This window comes from Centruroides sculpturatus, unplaced genomic scaffold (genome assembly GCF_000671375.1).
Source record: "Centruroides sculpturatus isolate CEXI.00-Female unplaced genomic scaffold, Cexi_2.0 scaffold1374, whole genome shotgun sequence".
Lineage (NCBI taxonomy): Eukaryota > Metazoa > Arthropoda > Arachnida > Scorpiones > Buthidae > Centruroides > Centruroides sculpturatus.
This window is the reverse complement of record NW_019385511.1, coordinates 101236-118203: the sequence shown is the minus strand read 5'-3', so window position 1 is coordinate 118203 and position 16968 is coordinate 101236. Positions and strand designations below refer to the sequence as shown.

Below are 16968 nucleotides of genomic sequence, written 5' to 3'. Positions count from 1 at the left end.
ACACCTCATCAAAAGTTTAGCTGCACAAACAGTTTCTGACAGCATTTATAACCTGAGCCAGCTGCTGGTCTTTATAATCTGAAACTGAAAGTGGGTACCAAATGTCCCAATGCATAACTTAATTAATCATTTGTATATATATATCTGTCACCTCTACTGGTCCTGCAATTTGCATGTAGCTACACTTATTCCTTCATAGTGTTACAATTTTGCTTTTGAAGGAAAAAGTGAAATTTTTTTTTCCTCAAAATTTGTTACATTTACATTTAAATTTGTATCATATGTCTGCCAACTAGTTTAGTTTTGAACTGAATATATATAATATGANTTTAGTTTTATGTTTTATCTCTTTAATTTAGTTCTACAACGAATTTTTATTGTTATTATAACATAAATAATTTATTTCTAAGGCTACAGATAATTCCTTTTAAGAACTATTGTTTAGAGAATTTTCATCAAAATTAAACTTTGAAAAGTTATACGAATTGTTGATTTTTTCAAGACTTTTTCTCTCATTTTAGAATTTGAAAACGGCAGTCAGACATATTTAACTTGAGAAACGGCCGAAGAGAAAGTGTAAGCTTAATTTAATTCTTTTAACGGACAGCAGATGGCACAGTCGAATGGACTTATTTATGACGAGAGCGGTAATAAACACGTGATTGTAGAATTAAGATGTGTCATCTGTACAAAAGAATTTAACTCAGCCAGTTTTTTTTTCTTTCTACTTTTTTTTAAAAAATAGATGGCCTCCATCCTCTATTTATCTTTTACGATGAGAAATTTTGATAAAGCTTTTAATTATCTAACACTTTTAATTTTTGTTGATTTATATGCAAATAAATCGTATGGAAATAGCTTAAGAAAAGAAACTTTTCTCATTACGATAACTTTGTCAAAAGTTATTTTTACGAAATATTGTCTATATATTAGTTACACACACATTCTTAGTTAAATTGATTCTCGACAGATGGCAGCAGCAAAAAATAGATTTATTTTATAAATTAAAAAAATTTTTTTCCTTATTAATTTAAATATTAAGCAGAATTTTCTATTATTATTATTATTATTAAAATTAGCTTTTTAGAAGCGAAAATATTAAATAACAAGCGATTTTTTATATTCTATACTTTAATTTTTTTCTCTTTTATGCAGTAATAATAAATTTTAATTAAAAGATCAAAATCTTTATATGACACATAGTTCTGCTATTCTAGTAAATTATATTATCATGTGAAAGTATCCGTGATTAGTTCTGTCACCCTTTAGATCACGCAATTTGATTTTAACCAATGAAAGAAAACTAGATCTGTTATAAAGCATAATATATCGTTCGATAAACGCGATGGTATTCAAATTAAAAGAATGGAGCAGACATAAAGTCGATGCGCGCTATTGAAATGTTAAACAGAAAAGGTGCTTAAACCCATTTCTTTTACCAACATCAAACTTATTTTCACATAAATATTCATTATTTTTCTTAATTGTGCGAATCACTTGAATACTATTTAGCAATAGTATAAATTTTAAATTACTATAAACATGCAATATTTAAAAAATTAAGTGTAAGGCGTTTGACTAATCTATGGGGAATCCAGGATCGAATGAGGACGAGCAATCTTAGGAATTTTCATAGCGGTTTGTTCTGGATATGTCCAACCCTCGCCCTCAACACTTGGCCGCCTTAATGTGGGCCTGGCCTAGCCTATGAGTCTGAAAAGCCCTCTTAGTATATATATATATAGGACTATAATAATTATCGGAGATTAATATAAAATTTATTAAATTACAAAATGTAAAAGTTACTAAAAAAGTAAAAAGATAAAAAGAAAAGATTTCGTTCTGTTAAGTCAGAATATTTTATAAATGCGAAATAAATAGGCTAAAGTATTTATAATAAAATTTATCAAGTAATTTTGTTATTAGATTCCGCTTATTGTAATCACAAATATTATTATCAAGCGTTTAACGTTATCAAAATTAGTACAGTACAGTACGTCCCAAAATATTGTCGATATCCAGCCATCATCGTTTTCCGATGAAGATCTATTAATGCTCCTAAATCGAAAAAAATGTTTTGCCTAAATTATTTATTAACTCGAACTAAAGGACAGCCAATATTCTATGAAAAAGTAGTTATGAGGCATAATAATACGTATTTTAAAAATCTGTTCAGCAACGAGTTGCATAACTTTCCCGGCCAAACTTTAAAATTGTGTGTGGTCTGTTATGAGATTTTATTTTAAAAACTTTTTATATTATTAATTATTATAAAATGATAAAAAGCCTTATTTTTATAGAAGTTTTATGAGTTTTATAAAAAATTGCGAATGCTAATAACAAGTAAAATCTTCATTAAGTTCGTCCCATTCCAGATATGATAAGTGATCCTCTTCACCTTTAACCACCAAAATTTAATAGCATCCGTCCTTGAGAAATTTTTAGAGGGTTTTATCCCGGATCTTCTAGTGGGCTGTGTCCTTAAATGTGTTGGCCATCCGGGTTAACATAAATAATAAAAGCCTATCCATGGAACTATCCATGGAAAATCTCGAGAGTTAAGATACATTTGAACCTGGATTCCAGACGGCTATAGAAAAATAATTTTCAAACATTTTCGAGGGATGCACTTTCTACTTTCTGAAAAATTCTGCACTCCGTACACGTAAAAGCATATTGGCGTATTCTTAGGATATATTTTTTACATTTTTTTTTTTCTTTGAAGGTATACCTACCGATTATATTTCAACACAAAATTAAAATAGCACACAAAGATATCTATCGCTAAATGAAATAGAATTTTTATGATATTACATTGTAGTCGTAACTAAAATGATAAGATAACTTTAAAATGTAATAATGTTAATGACATAAACACGTAAATTGCGAATGTTTTTAGTGTTACATTGTTCGAAAACTAATGAATAAAACATTAAGTATGTGTGGCTGTTGTAGCCTACCCGAAAATAAACAATGATATTGATCATATCTTCGCACTTTCCTACAAAGAGTCTTGCACCTCACTGCTTTGGGGATGCCTTTTATCATAATATGTCCAATCGTAATTTAACAAAATAAAAATGATTTTTTTAAATAAATTCGCAAATCAAATAACAATCGAAAATATATTACAAAATTAAATATTTAATGCTAACATTATATAATAAAATATAATAATTATTATTTTATTATAATATATATAGAACTTCAAAATAAGATTAAAAGAAAAATATTTAGTTAGCGTTTCCACCGATAGATGGCAATTTTAAAGTTGAAGAAAATGGCGGATGTCTGTGAAGTGTGTGGAAGTGTCACGTGGAAGTACAAAGTGCCTTGTTGCTTAATTAAATAGTAAGTTATAAGTTTACCCAGAATATCGCAGTCGGACATTATTATTAAGTCTTCATAAGAATTTGAAATTAATGTTAAAATGGAAAATTGATGCTTTTTTACTTTGTTGTGAAAATTCGCTCTTTGTTTTAAAAAATGATTATTTTGGCCTCTATATCTTATGAAGAATCATATTTACGAGCCATTCATAAATGACGCGCACCAAAATTTCATATTTAACTCCCATGTCACTCATTGCCACATCAAGACAAACCATCTTCACATTGGTTGTCATCTTCTCCTCAGAGCCATTACATTAGTTTGAATAAAAACATTATTAATTAATTATATAATAGATATTAACATAAAATTATTTATTTACACTTTTATAAAAATAAAATACTATGTAACAATAGCATTACAATTAATGTGAAAACAGTTCCAAGTGCTTTAAAAGTAACAAAAACTATCTGATTTGCAGGAGTTTACTCCTTTATAAAAAATACTTCATAAGTAAAGTGAACTCCAGCAAAGGAGTTTGTGTTTTGTTTAATTGAGGTGTAGCATCAGCAAAGCCTCTTCTATGTGGCTTATAGAATTGAGTGATTCTCAAAATTTGATTGGTCAATTTTGATTAAACTTTGTCTTTTTATATAATATGAAATGAGAAAATTAAGAAGTTAATAAAAATTAGGGAGTTGTATGATTTCACTTTAAAGATACAAGGTTGCTAGCATGAGTTTGTGCAATTTTTTAATTTTTCTTTTATGCCAGCTGTGATGTCACTTCAGTAGTAGTAACAAGTGGTCATCATAGATGCCCTCAAAACAATATTTGATGATTTACTACCACTTCAACTTGATTCTTAGTTTGTGTTTGGACAGAAAATGAACTGTCCTAGTAGCATTACATTAACAAATTTTTACTTTTGCTACAAGCTAGGTATTAAGAATAATTATATTTATAAAAATATAAATAGATTAGTTAAAATTTTATAAATGCTTAAAAAATTCTATTATTTCCACGAGTTTGAGTTATTCTTCAATTGATGATACTGTTAGAATATTGGAGGCATGTGTGTCCAGGGAAAGTTTTGTCTGGAGATTGTTTTATCAATATCCATACACTTGGCATCATCTACATTATATAAATTATAACAAGCATAAAAATATATTTTATTTTTGCCAAATGCAATCAGTACCTTTTCACAATTATAAGCAATCCCTACATAAGTAAAAATACCAAAATAAAATGTAAATCTGGGAATGACCTTATATAAATTATCCCAAAACTTACTTCCATAGTAGTTAAATGACTTTAAAAAATCAACAAAACCATCTATTGTATTGATATGTGAACATTGTGGAATTTACCATGGTTCTGTTAAGATACAGGTATCTCACAAACAACACTATATTGGTATTGCAAGTACTGAACAATTTACAAAGAAAGTAAGGCCCAAGTGTTACTGCTATGAGTTGTAATATATTTTATTATACAGCAGTCCTGAAAACTTGGCCTAATGTGGACCAAAGGGTGGCCGAGTTTGTGAAAATGCTGGGTTATCAGGAATCAGGCTAAAAAAGAATAAGTAAGAGTGTGGAGTCCTCAGAAAATACTGTACTGTACTTGTATGTATTGTTTGCTTGAGAATATAACAGAGAATAAACTGCCCAAATATCCTTAAACAAAGGAAAAGTATGTACTTTATGAAGGCATAGAGCCATTACTACACAAAAATGAAAATTAATGAATACAGAGTGTACAGTAATTTACCTGATAAGACAGACCTCAGAAAAATATTTAATAAAACATAAATCTGTCTATAATGAAAATTAGATGTTTTTTTGCTCTGCCAGGGTTTGGCCGGGTTATTGAGTGCCGAGTTTTCGGGACTCTACTGTATTATAATATTCTTTAATTCTTTGTTTAATTAAATTATTTTCTTTATATAATATCACAATATTATTTATTATTAATGTGATATTATAAATAAACAAAGAACATTATAATATAATAAAATATGTAAATAACATTAATTCAAATAAAGAAATAATGCAGGATGCATGCTGTGATAAGATAGTATGGTATTTTCCTGTGAAGATAGTTGTGGTATTTTCCACAAAGATAGTTGTGGTATTTTCCACTGAAGAGCCTGTGTTTAAGACAAAATGCATTTGGAAATTGTATTTTAAAGTTTTAATCCAAATAAAAATTTTTTGCAGAGAATTTTAACATCATAATATTTTAATTCTCAGAAGTTGGTGTAGATTGAGTAGTTAAGCTCAAATGATTTTTCTTGTAAAAATTTTAAAAATTATATAGGCCTATAATGAACAACCAAATCCATTGAAGAAACTTTTATTAGTATTATTTAGTTTTTTTTATGTTTTATTTTTATAGGTATTCCATATGACTAACTTTTATACTTCCTAGACAAGAATTAAAAGATTATAATTTGGATAAATGGGGTTCCACTGTATTTTGTCATTCTTGTTGGACTGCAATTTGAAAAAAATTGTAGACCTATAAATTCCCACTGTCATTCGTCTGTTCATCTTTCCTTAATCTCAAGAATGGTGTTAGATAGATGAAAGAAGAGAACACTTATAGAAATGTTAGGGATAGGAGGTTCAATTAACTATATATGAACTTCTGATGCAAACCAGAAGTCACATTATTTTAATTCAAAAATTTTTCTATGAAAAGTGTTAGATAGATGACCAGCACAACTTTATTGTTAAAGGAAAAGTATGGTGTACAGGGAGAAGCCATTACTAATTTGAGATGGAGAGCATATATTTTATTAAAAATATGATTAAAAATTGCAGCTCAGCATTGTGACAGTGTCACAATAAATAATTGTTTTTACGTATTACTTCAATGTTAAAATGATGTAACAGTATGATGATCTATCTTGCTTTCATGATATAAAAGTTTTTTCACTTGAGTTTCTAGATATATTTTAGAGCTGAAAGAGCTAGAACATTTAATTTTGTAAAGTTTTTATTATTATTATTATTATAAATTTACTATTTTTCATATTTTGTTAAAAGCATATTTTTCTTTATCAAAATTAGGACTTATTGTTTACTTTTATTAACTGGAGAGATTACTTTAGTTGAAGTTTTAACTCTATCTCACATTGTATTGTTATTAAAATTAATATGATTAAATGTGTATATGAAAAGAAAAATTTTGTTTCAATGATTCTGAGCTTATTTAGAAAATGAGAGTATTTAAGCTCATTTCTGATCTAAATGCCAAAAATTATAGATTCAGTTTAACTTGTTAAAGAAATAATAATGAGTTATATAATGAAAATCCTATCAATATGAGATGTTTAGTCATAACCAAATCTTATATATAGAAGTTTTATTTTAAGAAATAATAAATTGTCTCATTTTTTAAAATTAATTATACTGTATTTGAATATCAGAGAAAACAATAAATTTATTAAAATTTTATATATTAACATATAAAATACATTATAAATTACTTTTTGTAAATAATTTTTTATATTTTCATACCTTTTATAGTTGCTCGGTGACTTGTTATAAAAAACATAAAGAAACTGGTTGTTCAAAACAGAATACAGAACAGAAATTGCGTAGTCAAGATGAAGTCCAGTGTTTAGATAAAAATGGTAATTTTGATTTTATTCAGTTTATGGTAAAAGGTTTCTTTTCCATTAAACTTTATCAATGACATTACAATATTAATTGAACTGAAAGACTTGTTAGAAAAATTTTATGAAGTAAATAAATATGTTCTTATATAAAAATAAGAATACTTTATAAATATTTTAAGTTTGAAATTATCTTAGTATTTTGCAAACACTAACTTTTAACTATTTGTAACTATTTAAACAACTTACTTATTTAATTTTTAATTTTTTGAAAATATATTTTACTTAAAATTATTTTATTCCTTTTTCAAATGCAATATTAAATATATAAAAAAATAAAATTGATATGCTAAGATAATTTTTTCACTGTAAATATTATAAATCAGTTGAGTTTATGGTTTAATGCAAAGCTTTGTAGAGTGCTGTGAGATGGCCTTGGAGATCATGAACAAAAGCAGCATTTTCATTAAATAAAATTTATTTAGATGTAATGTGATAGCATTTTTATATGGTATGGAAAAATTGAAAATGTAAAATGATTAATACAGTGGAAATAAAAAATACTATACAAAGGAAAAATTAAATAAATGGATTGTAGGGTATACTGCAAATGGAGTCATGAGTTATAACTGTTAACAGAATATATTTAAAACAGCTTTTGTTTTTAAGGAATTTTTGTAAGGTTATTAAATATTTTTGTTTTTAATCAATTTTTGAAAATTTTAATAAACTATTTAATAGAGAGAATTAATAGAGAGAATTATATTTATGATAAAAAACTATTTAATAGAGAGAATTTTAATAGAGAGAATTATATTTATGATAAAAAAAAGAACAATATATTTTTTATAGTTATAAATTGTTTTGTATTATATTATAAATTTATTTAAATTGATAAGTCTTTAATTATATGATGCTATTCTGTCTCAGTTTGAAATATAGATTCATGAATAATATAATAATTAAATCTTATATTTTATGACTAGCAGGTGATGATGATGCAGAATATCAATTTATAACTGAAGATACAGTTCTAAAGGAAAAATTAAAATTATTATGTAAGTTAAAAAGAAAATTTATTTTATTATTATATAAAATATATTAAAAACAATATTAATGTAGCAAGAGGAAGAAATGTTTTCTTTATACAAATACGATTTTCAGATGTGTGCTTAAATTTTGATTTCATCAAATTATAATAAAGAACAGAAATATGCTAATTAATTAATAGTTGATAACATTTATGCTTTACAATTTTCAAATGACAGAATTAGTTAGAAAAAATATTTTATAATTCTAGTAAGTTATTTAAATTGTCTAATAATTTAATAATTATATATTAATAGTGGAAATGTATTTGTTGGTGGAATAAGTATAAAGTATAAATTATGATAAATGTATTCTATAAGCAACAGATTTGCAGCATTAGCTAAGAACAGTTACAAAAATTATATTGGCATAATAAATACACTAAACATTAATCTTACTTCTACTTTTCAATTTTTCAAATTATTTAATTGTTCTTTTTTTATTTTTATATAAATTATTTCTGCTGTCATCTACACAATATTACACTGATATATAAAAATACAGTTGACTAAAACATTGTTAGCTTAACATAATCAGTATGAGTTTTAACTTAAATCTAATATATTAATAAAATCATACATATTTTATAATTCAAATATAATATTTAATATTTGTTTGCATTCTGGATTTTACAATTTTTGAACACACTTGATGAACCTTTATGTTCAGTAATGTTTAAAATTTGTGAAACAAATGTTTTCGACCTCACTTAAGGTCTGCTTCAGATTAAAATATGAACATCCATGAAATGAATTTTTCAAATGATTTATATAAAAGTTTCATTGTTTACTTAAATATATTTATATCCCTGACAACTGAAAGGTTTTTTGAAAATTATGAATTTTGTCATAATGATAAATCAAAGCATTTAATTATTATACACTCCTCAAAAATAAAATTGTAACACCATTTGTTTATTCAATAAACATTGTGCCCAATGAATATGGGTTCCCATAGGCAGCTATATAGACCACTATATAGTGAGACGATTAATTGTTGCCTGAGGTATCTTGCCAAGCTTCATCCACTGTGGTGCACATGCATACAGTATGTGGCAGTGGTCCCTGCTGCACCTCACATTGGATGAGATCCCACGAATGCTCAATGGGGGAGAGATTCAATGATGCTGCCAGCCAGAGAAGAATGTGTATTCTGTTCAGACTGGTGAGAGTTCACTATGCAACATGTGGTTGGGAATTATTTTGCTAAAACACCATGTTGGGTGCAGGATGCAGCCTGCACCAGTGGCCAAACCATGGTCCTCACAATTCATATGACATACTGTTATGTTATCAGAGTGCCAGAAATATGCACCAAGCATCCACTCATTGAAAATGATGACACCCCAAACCATGATGTCTGGTGTGGACTGGTGTGAAAAGGACTGGCACTTCATGTTCCATCGCCAAGCCTGTCCATGGTTATCATTCCACCATAAACAGAATCGGGATTCATCCATAAACAATACTCAATGCCATTCAGGGGTCCAATTGCAATTACAACACCACACCAGGCATGCAGCCAACTTCATGCAACCTGTTGCAAATGATTAGGTGGATACAGATGCACCCATTACGGTGACAGGCAGCTTGGGATTCCATATACCATGAGAAATGGGTCCCATAGGCTGTTCAGCAAATCTGCAACTCTGTTGTGCACTGGTGTGATCCACTCCATCTTTGGCATGGATCACACCATGATGGACACAGGACCGGATGTTCCTGTGTCCATCATGTTACGCAATGCTGGATGACACTCATGTCATGCCCAACACATGTGGAAACTGTGCACATCAACAAATTGAGGATATGGTCTTGATCCCCAGCTGTTACCTGGTGGTGAGTTATTCAACTTGCTGTTGTCTCAGGCATTTTCTACACCTCATCAAAAGTTTAGCTGCACAAACAGTTTCTGACAGCATTTATAACCTGAGCCAGCTGCTGGTCTTTATAATCTGAAACTGAAAGTGGGTACCAAATGTCCCAATGCATAACTTAATTAATCATTTGTATATATATATCTGTCACCTCTACTGGTCCTGCAATTTGCATGTAGCTACACTTATTCCTTCATAGTGTTACAATTTTGCTTTTGAAGGAAAAAGTGAAATTTTTTTTTCCTCAAAATTTGTTACATTTACATTTAAATTTGTATCATATGTCTGCCAACTAGTTTAGTTTTGAACTGAATATATATAATATGATAAAATTTTATAGTTTTGAAATTTTCTATTTTTTAGTGAGATTTCAAAAAAAATTCCAAGATTATTATTATATACATTAGTAATAGAAATGTTCTGAATCACACATATAATCTATATATATAAAAATGAATGTATGTGTGTGTCTGTGTGTGTGTGTCCTTCATGCATTACCACACCGTTTATCCGATTGCCGTGAAACTTTGGGAAGTTGTTTAATATACTCCAGCGAAGGTTTGTGGCATAGTACGATTGCCATGAAGCTTTGAAAAGTTTTTTAATTTTTTAATACACTCCCGCGAAGTACATTTATCCTACGATAGATGGCGCGCGTTTACACGAGCATTCGCGCACAGTGTGTTCGATCGATTTCAAATTGTGAAGACCATTTCCCCCCTTCAAAAAATATCTCTATATATGCATTTGTGAACTGTTATTTACGATATTTGTAATAATTTTTGTTTAATCACTTTATTTCAACTTTTTTTTGCTAATTATGTATTCGCTCGAACTTTGTTAAAACCTTAACTGTATCCCGAACAACAACCGAAGTTGTAGAAGGAAATTCACCTATTTTACCGATCTATGTATCCCCCCTTTTCCAAATTTTAATATCGACTCAAAATAATTTAAAAAGACAAATTACAATAAAACGGTTTATTATCCAACTATCAGAAATTTCACAACATGCCAAGGAAGAGAGGAAGGAGCAATTAAATAATTAAAATTATAAAGGATTTAAAAAAATATATAAAAATGGGGAATATCGCACTTCTGACAATCGCTGCGAGTGTGTGGGCTAAATTTGGAGAATCCGTGCTTCTCGCATGGACAACTGTATGTGGCCAGCTCACGCGTCGGAAAACCTTCTGATTTATTCGTGTACGCACCAGACGGAAAAACAAAAAATATCATGTATCCACAAGCACTTCAATAAATAAATAGAATTGAAACGACACTTTGAAATGTTTTCCCAATGAAAATGAATAATAATAATAAGTTTCAATAAAAAAGATAAAATGAAAATTTAATTTTATCATAACGAGTTTGCTTGAATTTCGTTTCTTCTGAGATCGCAGCAATGCGCGACGGGTAAGCTAGTCTGAAATAAAATTCAGTTCATTGAATTTTAAAAAGTTTTATCAATTTTTATATTATACATTAAAATATATATTAATATATAAAAATCTATAAAATTTTTAAATAATTTTATTTCAGATTACATGTATATGATTCAGAGCATTTCTATTACTAATTCATACAATGACAATTATGAATTTTTTTTTTTTTTTTTTGAAATCTTGCACTAGAAAATAAAAAATTTAAAAAATATAAAATTTCATATTGCATTACATATATTCAGTTCCAAACTAAACTTGTTGGCAGAAATATATGACAAAAGTAACAAATCAGTCTAAGATAACAAAACTAATCAGACTATCATATACAAAGTGTGAAATTACAACACCACAAAGGAATGTGCATAAGCCACATGCAAATTGCAAGACTGGTAGAGGTGACAGTTGTTCTTATATATATATATGAGAATTCATTGATTCATTGATTGATAAATAAGGTTTTGTTTTATGAATTTAATTTGGAAAGAGACAGAAGACAATGTTTGAAAAGTAGTAAAAATTTTACATTTTAATTACACATACATTAAATAGGGATTATGCTGAAAAATGAGAAACATATTTTTTCAAAATATTTATTCTATTTTTTTTTTTTATTCATGGATAAAAAACATTTAATTTTATATTCATCACACTTTAATTTTGGAAACAACCAATTATATGATGGTGCCAGGTCTAGGTTGTAATGAGGATGCAGAATAACCTGTAACTTAAGTTCTTAAGCACCTTTACTGTTTCCTTATTGTAGTACAGTCTTGCATTATTATGATGTAAGAAAAAGATAATTATTTCTGCCTTTACTTTGTAAATATCTCAAGTGTTTATGAGTTCATAATTGCTTGTTTCTCTCTTTACCAGATACTATGATAAATTTATATCCCAAAAATTTATTAGCATAATCCTCTGAGCAGAAGGAATAGTTTAGAACTTCATAACAGGTAGAGAACAAGGATGATAATACTGCACTGACTGTCATTCTCTGGGTCATAATAACAATCTCCAGTGCTGATCCAGTGGATCCATCTCCAATGATGATTTTCATATGCAAATCAACTTTGCAACAGTAATGATTGAGGAGTTCTTGGCATACTTTGACTTGTTGTTTTATGATATCTGTCAATTCTCTTAATATACATCTTGTGCAGTTTTTCTTTAATTTAAAGATTGCATAATATGCAGCACTCTTTTTGGATGATTTATAGTTTGAGAACAATTTCTTTTTAATTCAACAATTTTTTTAATGTATAAACTTAAGATAGATCCACTTCTTCACTATTGGAATTAGTCAGTTAGCTAGTCACCTTGATCTTTGTTCATTGAAAACACACATCTCATATCTATTGCAGCTTTTTGCACATTAACACACTTTCAAATATTCTTCAACCCTAAACCTATTGCTATAAATGACTTGTGAATGTTTGTGAATATTCATACACATATAATCTTTCATTGTTGAAAATCCAATCACTGCTGCCTTGTTTAGAATGAAGAAAACAAGTTTGTGTTTAAATTTGACTGCTATACAAAGATGCAACATAATAAACTGAGACAGTAGAAACTAGACACTAGTGGCTGCTAAATAGTGGTGATCACATGTTTGTATTTTACACTTTGTGGAATTTTATAGTAGGAAATCTTATTTATCAATCAACCCTTATATATAATATAAAAATCTACTTTTTTAATCTTCATGATAAAAATTGTGATTTTGCTGATTTTGGGAGTCATATTTTTTACTTTTGTTATTTTTTAAGTGTTTTGAATCTTAATATTATTTTATATGCAGCAAAAAGCATTTGAATTTATGTGAGTATTGAGCAATATAGTTGAAACATCTACAGTCGACTCCCCTATAATTACAGTCCCTATAATTACGATTCCTATAAAACTACGAAAAAATATACGTATTTTGGAAATGTTGAGTCGGTTAGTGTAGAATCGATTAATTTTATGGAAGAAAACCTTTCAATCAGCCGTAGTCCGTAAACTTGACACATGTCGGCTGTGATTGGAATGACTTGTAAGAAATCGGATTCCTAATAAATTGGAACGTATCTATATCTTATAGGGGGGTCGACTGGTATTATTTGTGTATGCCTATTTAGTATAATCTACTCTTTGACTGTCAATTGTTTTAGGCTTGGAATGTAAGACACTATCAGTTCTAAGACATGTCTCTATTTCAAACAAATCAAACAAATAAACTCAGAATATCCATATTACATTGAACAGGTTGAACCAAACAATTAAACATTTGTTTTTCTGATTTTATTACAAATTACATAATTTTATAAACTAGCATTTACCAAACTGAATTTTTCAGGATCAGTCCTAAACTGGAAGAGGCATCTACTGGTCATCTCCAGTTTAAAACTGATCCTGTTTAGAGGGTGTATATAGTAATGTATGTCTATTAATCTAAAAACAGATTAATTGAATTATAATAATTTTTTACATTTTGTTTAAATTTAATTATTATTTCAAAGTTTATGTTAAATGTGAAATTATTATTAGATACTATATGTATTGTTTAAAATTAATAATTTGTGAAATAATAATATTTAATTAAAATGAGATTAATCGTGNTTGTAATGAGGATGCAGAATAACCTGTAACTTAAGTTCTTAAGCACCTTTACTGTTTCCTTATTGTAGTACAGTCTTGCATTATTATGATGTAAGAAAAAGATAATTATTTCTGCCTTTACTTTGTAAATATCTCAAGTGTTTATGAGTTCATAATTGCTTGTTTCTCTCTTTACCAGATACTATGATAAATTTATATCCCAAAAATTTATTAGCATAATCCTCTGAGCAGAAGGAATAGTTTAGAACTTCATAACAGGTAGAGAACAAGGATGATAATACTGCACTGACTGTCATTCTCTGGGTCATAATAACAATCTCCAGTGCTGATCCAGTGGATCCATCTCCAATGATGATTTTCATATGCAAATCAACTTTGCAACAGTAATGATTGAGGAGTTCTTGGCATACTTTGACTTGTTGTTTTATGATATCTGTCAATTCTCTTAATATACATCTTGTGCAGTTTTTCTTTAATTTAAAGATTGCATAATATGCAGCACTCTTTTTGGATGATTTATAGTTTGAGAACAATTTCTTTTTAATTCAACAATTTTTTTAATGTATAAACTTAAGATAGATCCACTTCTTCACTATTGGAATTAGTCAGTTAGCTAGTCACCTTGATCTTTGTTCATTGAAAACACACATCTCATATCTATTGCAGCTTTTTGCACATTAACACACTTTCAAATATTCTTCAACCCTAAACCTATTGCTATAAATGACTTGTGAATGTTTGTGAATATTCATACACATATAATCTTTCATTGTTGAAAATCCAATCACTGCTGCCTTGTTTAGAATGAAGAAAACAAGTTTGTGTTTAAATTTGACTGCTATACAAAGATGCAACATAATAAACTGAGACAGTAGAAACTAGACACTAGTGGCTGCTAAATAGTGGTGATCACATGTTTGTATTTTACACTTTGTGGAATTTTATAGTAGGAAATCTTATTTATCAATCAACCCTTATATATAATATAAAAATCTACTTTTTTAATCTTCATGATAAAAATTGTGATTTTGCTGATTTTGGGAGTCATATTTTTTTACTTTTGTTATTTTTTAAGTGTTTTGAATCTTAATATTATTTTATATGCAGCAAAAAGCATTTGAATTTATGTGAGTATTGAGCAATATAGTTGAAACATCTACAGTCGACTCCCCTATAATTACAGTCCCTATAATTACGATTCCTATAAAACTACGAAAAAATATACGTATTTTGGAAATGTTGAGTCGGTTAGTGTAGAATCGATTAATTTTATGGAAGAAAACCTTTCAATCAGCCGTAGTCCGTAAACTTGACACATGTCGGCTGTGATTGGAACGACTTGTAAGAAATCGGATTCCTAATAAATTGGAACATATCTATATCTTATAGGGGGGTCGACTGGTATTATTTGTGTATGCCTATTTAGTATAATCTACTCTTTGACTGTCAATTGTTTTAGGCTTGGAATGTAAGACACTATCAGTTCTAAGACATGTCTCTATTTCAAACAAATCAAACAAATAAACTCAGAATATCCATATTACATTGAACAGGTTGAACCAAACAATTAAACATTTGTTTTTCTGATTTTATTACAAATTACATAATTTTATAAACTAGCATTTACCAAACTGAATTTTTCAGGATCAGTCCTAAACTGGAAGAGGCATCTACTGGTCATCTCCAGTTTAAAACTGATCCTGTTTAGAGGGTGTATATAGTAATGTATGTCTATTAATCTAAAAACAGATTAATTGAATTATAATAATTTTTTACATTTTGTTTAAATTTAATTATTATTTCAAAGTTTATGTTAAATGTGAAATTATTATTAGATACTATATGTATTGTTTAAAATTAATAATTTGTGAAATAATAATATTTAAATTTGTTTTTCCAAATAGCTGAAGATTCGACATTGAAAAATGTATTGTACAATCCTCATTTACGAGATATGATACGGAATTTGGCAGCATCCTCTCATCCCGGTAAAGATTTGGAGGAAGCTATGAAGATTCCTATTTTTGTGGAATTTGTGGAACATTGTATGAGAATAGTTGAACCAAATAATTTGGATATAGAAAAATAATTTATTTGTAAAAAAATTTGTTTTTGTATAAAATAAATTTAAGATATTGAAAATATTTTTATAAATTTTATAACAAAAGAATCATCATTTTTAAACAGATAACTTTATCTATCCTTTTAGTAAATAATTTGTAAATTACAATATTTTCATAAAATAACTTAATGTCATAGACAGGTTTCATAAAGTTGATCAGAAGATATCACTTGTTTTTTTTGCCATAAATCACTTCCATTTCCTCTTTTTTCTTCTTTCCTCTTGGAATTTTTTCCATACAGGGTTTCTCTATAACTATTCCTGAAATTCTCCTCAAGTTTTGACATCAATAAATCATCTCATCTGTTTCCCTTCATACTTTCATATAAAAATGAAGGTAAGGAGGAAACGTACTGAGTAGTAGTAGATATCATCTACTACTAAGTACGTTTCCTCCTCCGCTTTTATTTTTAATTTTCTCTTTTTGATACTTCCTATTATCAAAGAACTTTATTTCCTATGATAAACTAAGTCATAAACTAAGTTTTTCAGGTACTGTACACAGTACTTTTCACACGTTTTCTCTTATTAAGTATTTCTTTTTCTGTAGCAGGCCATTGATACATAGATAAAAACTATTTTGTTGACCTTTAATTAATTCTACCTTATTTCCACTTCATAACAATACTACTGTGATCAAAAAGTATCGGAAATAGTTCATTTTAACTGCTCGCGTGCAAGAGGACGCTGTCATCGTTTTTCTTTCGTCGTTTGGTACGATTTTCAACATCATCAGCAATCTGTATGTAATTGACTGTTTTTGTTTGCAAATAAATGCTTATTTTATGTGAAAATTTTTTTTAAATGTCCAGTGTGGGCAAAGAACGTTCATTAAATTTTGTTTTCGCAACGGAACTACTGCTACAAAAACGTTGGA

The 16968-nt window shown here is 28.2% G+C and overlaps 1 protein-coding gene across 3 annotated transcripts; it reads left to right on the top strand.

Moving 5' to 3' along the window:
- The first annotated feature begins 553 nt into the window (after window positions 1–553).
- LOC111639674 (zinc finger HIT domain-containing protein 3-like) lies at window positions 554–16152 on the top strand. 3 transcript variants are annotated; one of them, XM_023385594.1, is made up of 5 exons: window positions 554–647; window positions 3204–3351; window positions 6870–6976; window positions 7948–8016; window positions 15874–16152. In XM_023385594.1, exons 2-5 carry the CDS (start codon window positions 3257–3259, stop codon window positions 16056–16058), a joined length of 456 nt encoding a protein of 151 aa, XP_023241362.1. In that variant the 5' UTR covers window positions 554–647; window positions 3204–3256; the 3' UTR covers window positions 16059–16152. The 3 variants fall into 3 exon arrangements, with proteins under 3 accessions (XP_023241362.1, XP_023241360.1, XP_023241361.1); XM_023385592.1 differs by having other exon boundaries at window positions 563–647; window positions 7945–8016; window positions 15874–16145; XM_023385593.1 differs by lacking the exon at window positions 554–647 and adding an exon at window positions 1359–1416 and having other exon boundaries at window positions 3257–3351; window positions 7945–8016; window positions 15874–16146.
- Window positions 16153–16968: the final 816 nt, after the last annotated feature.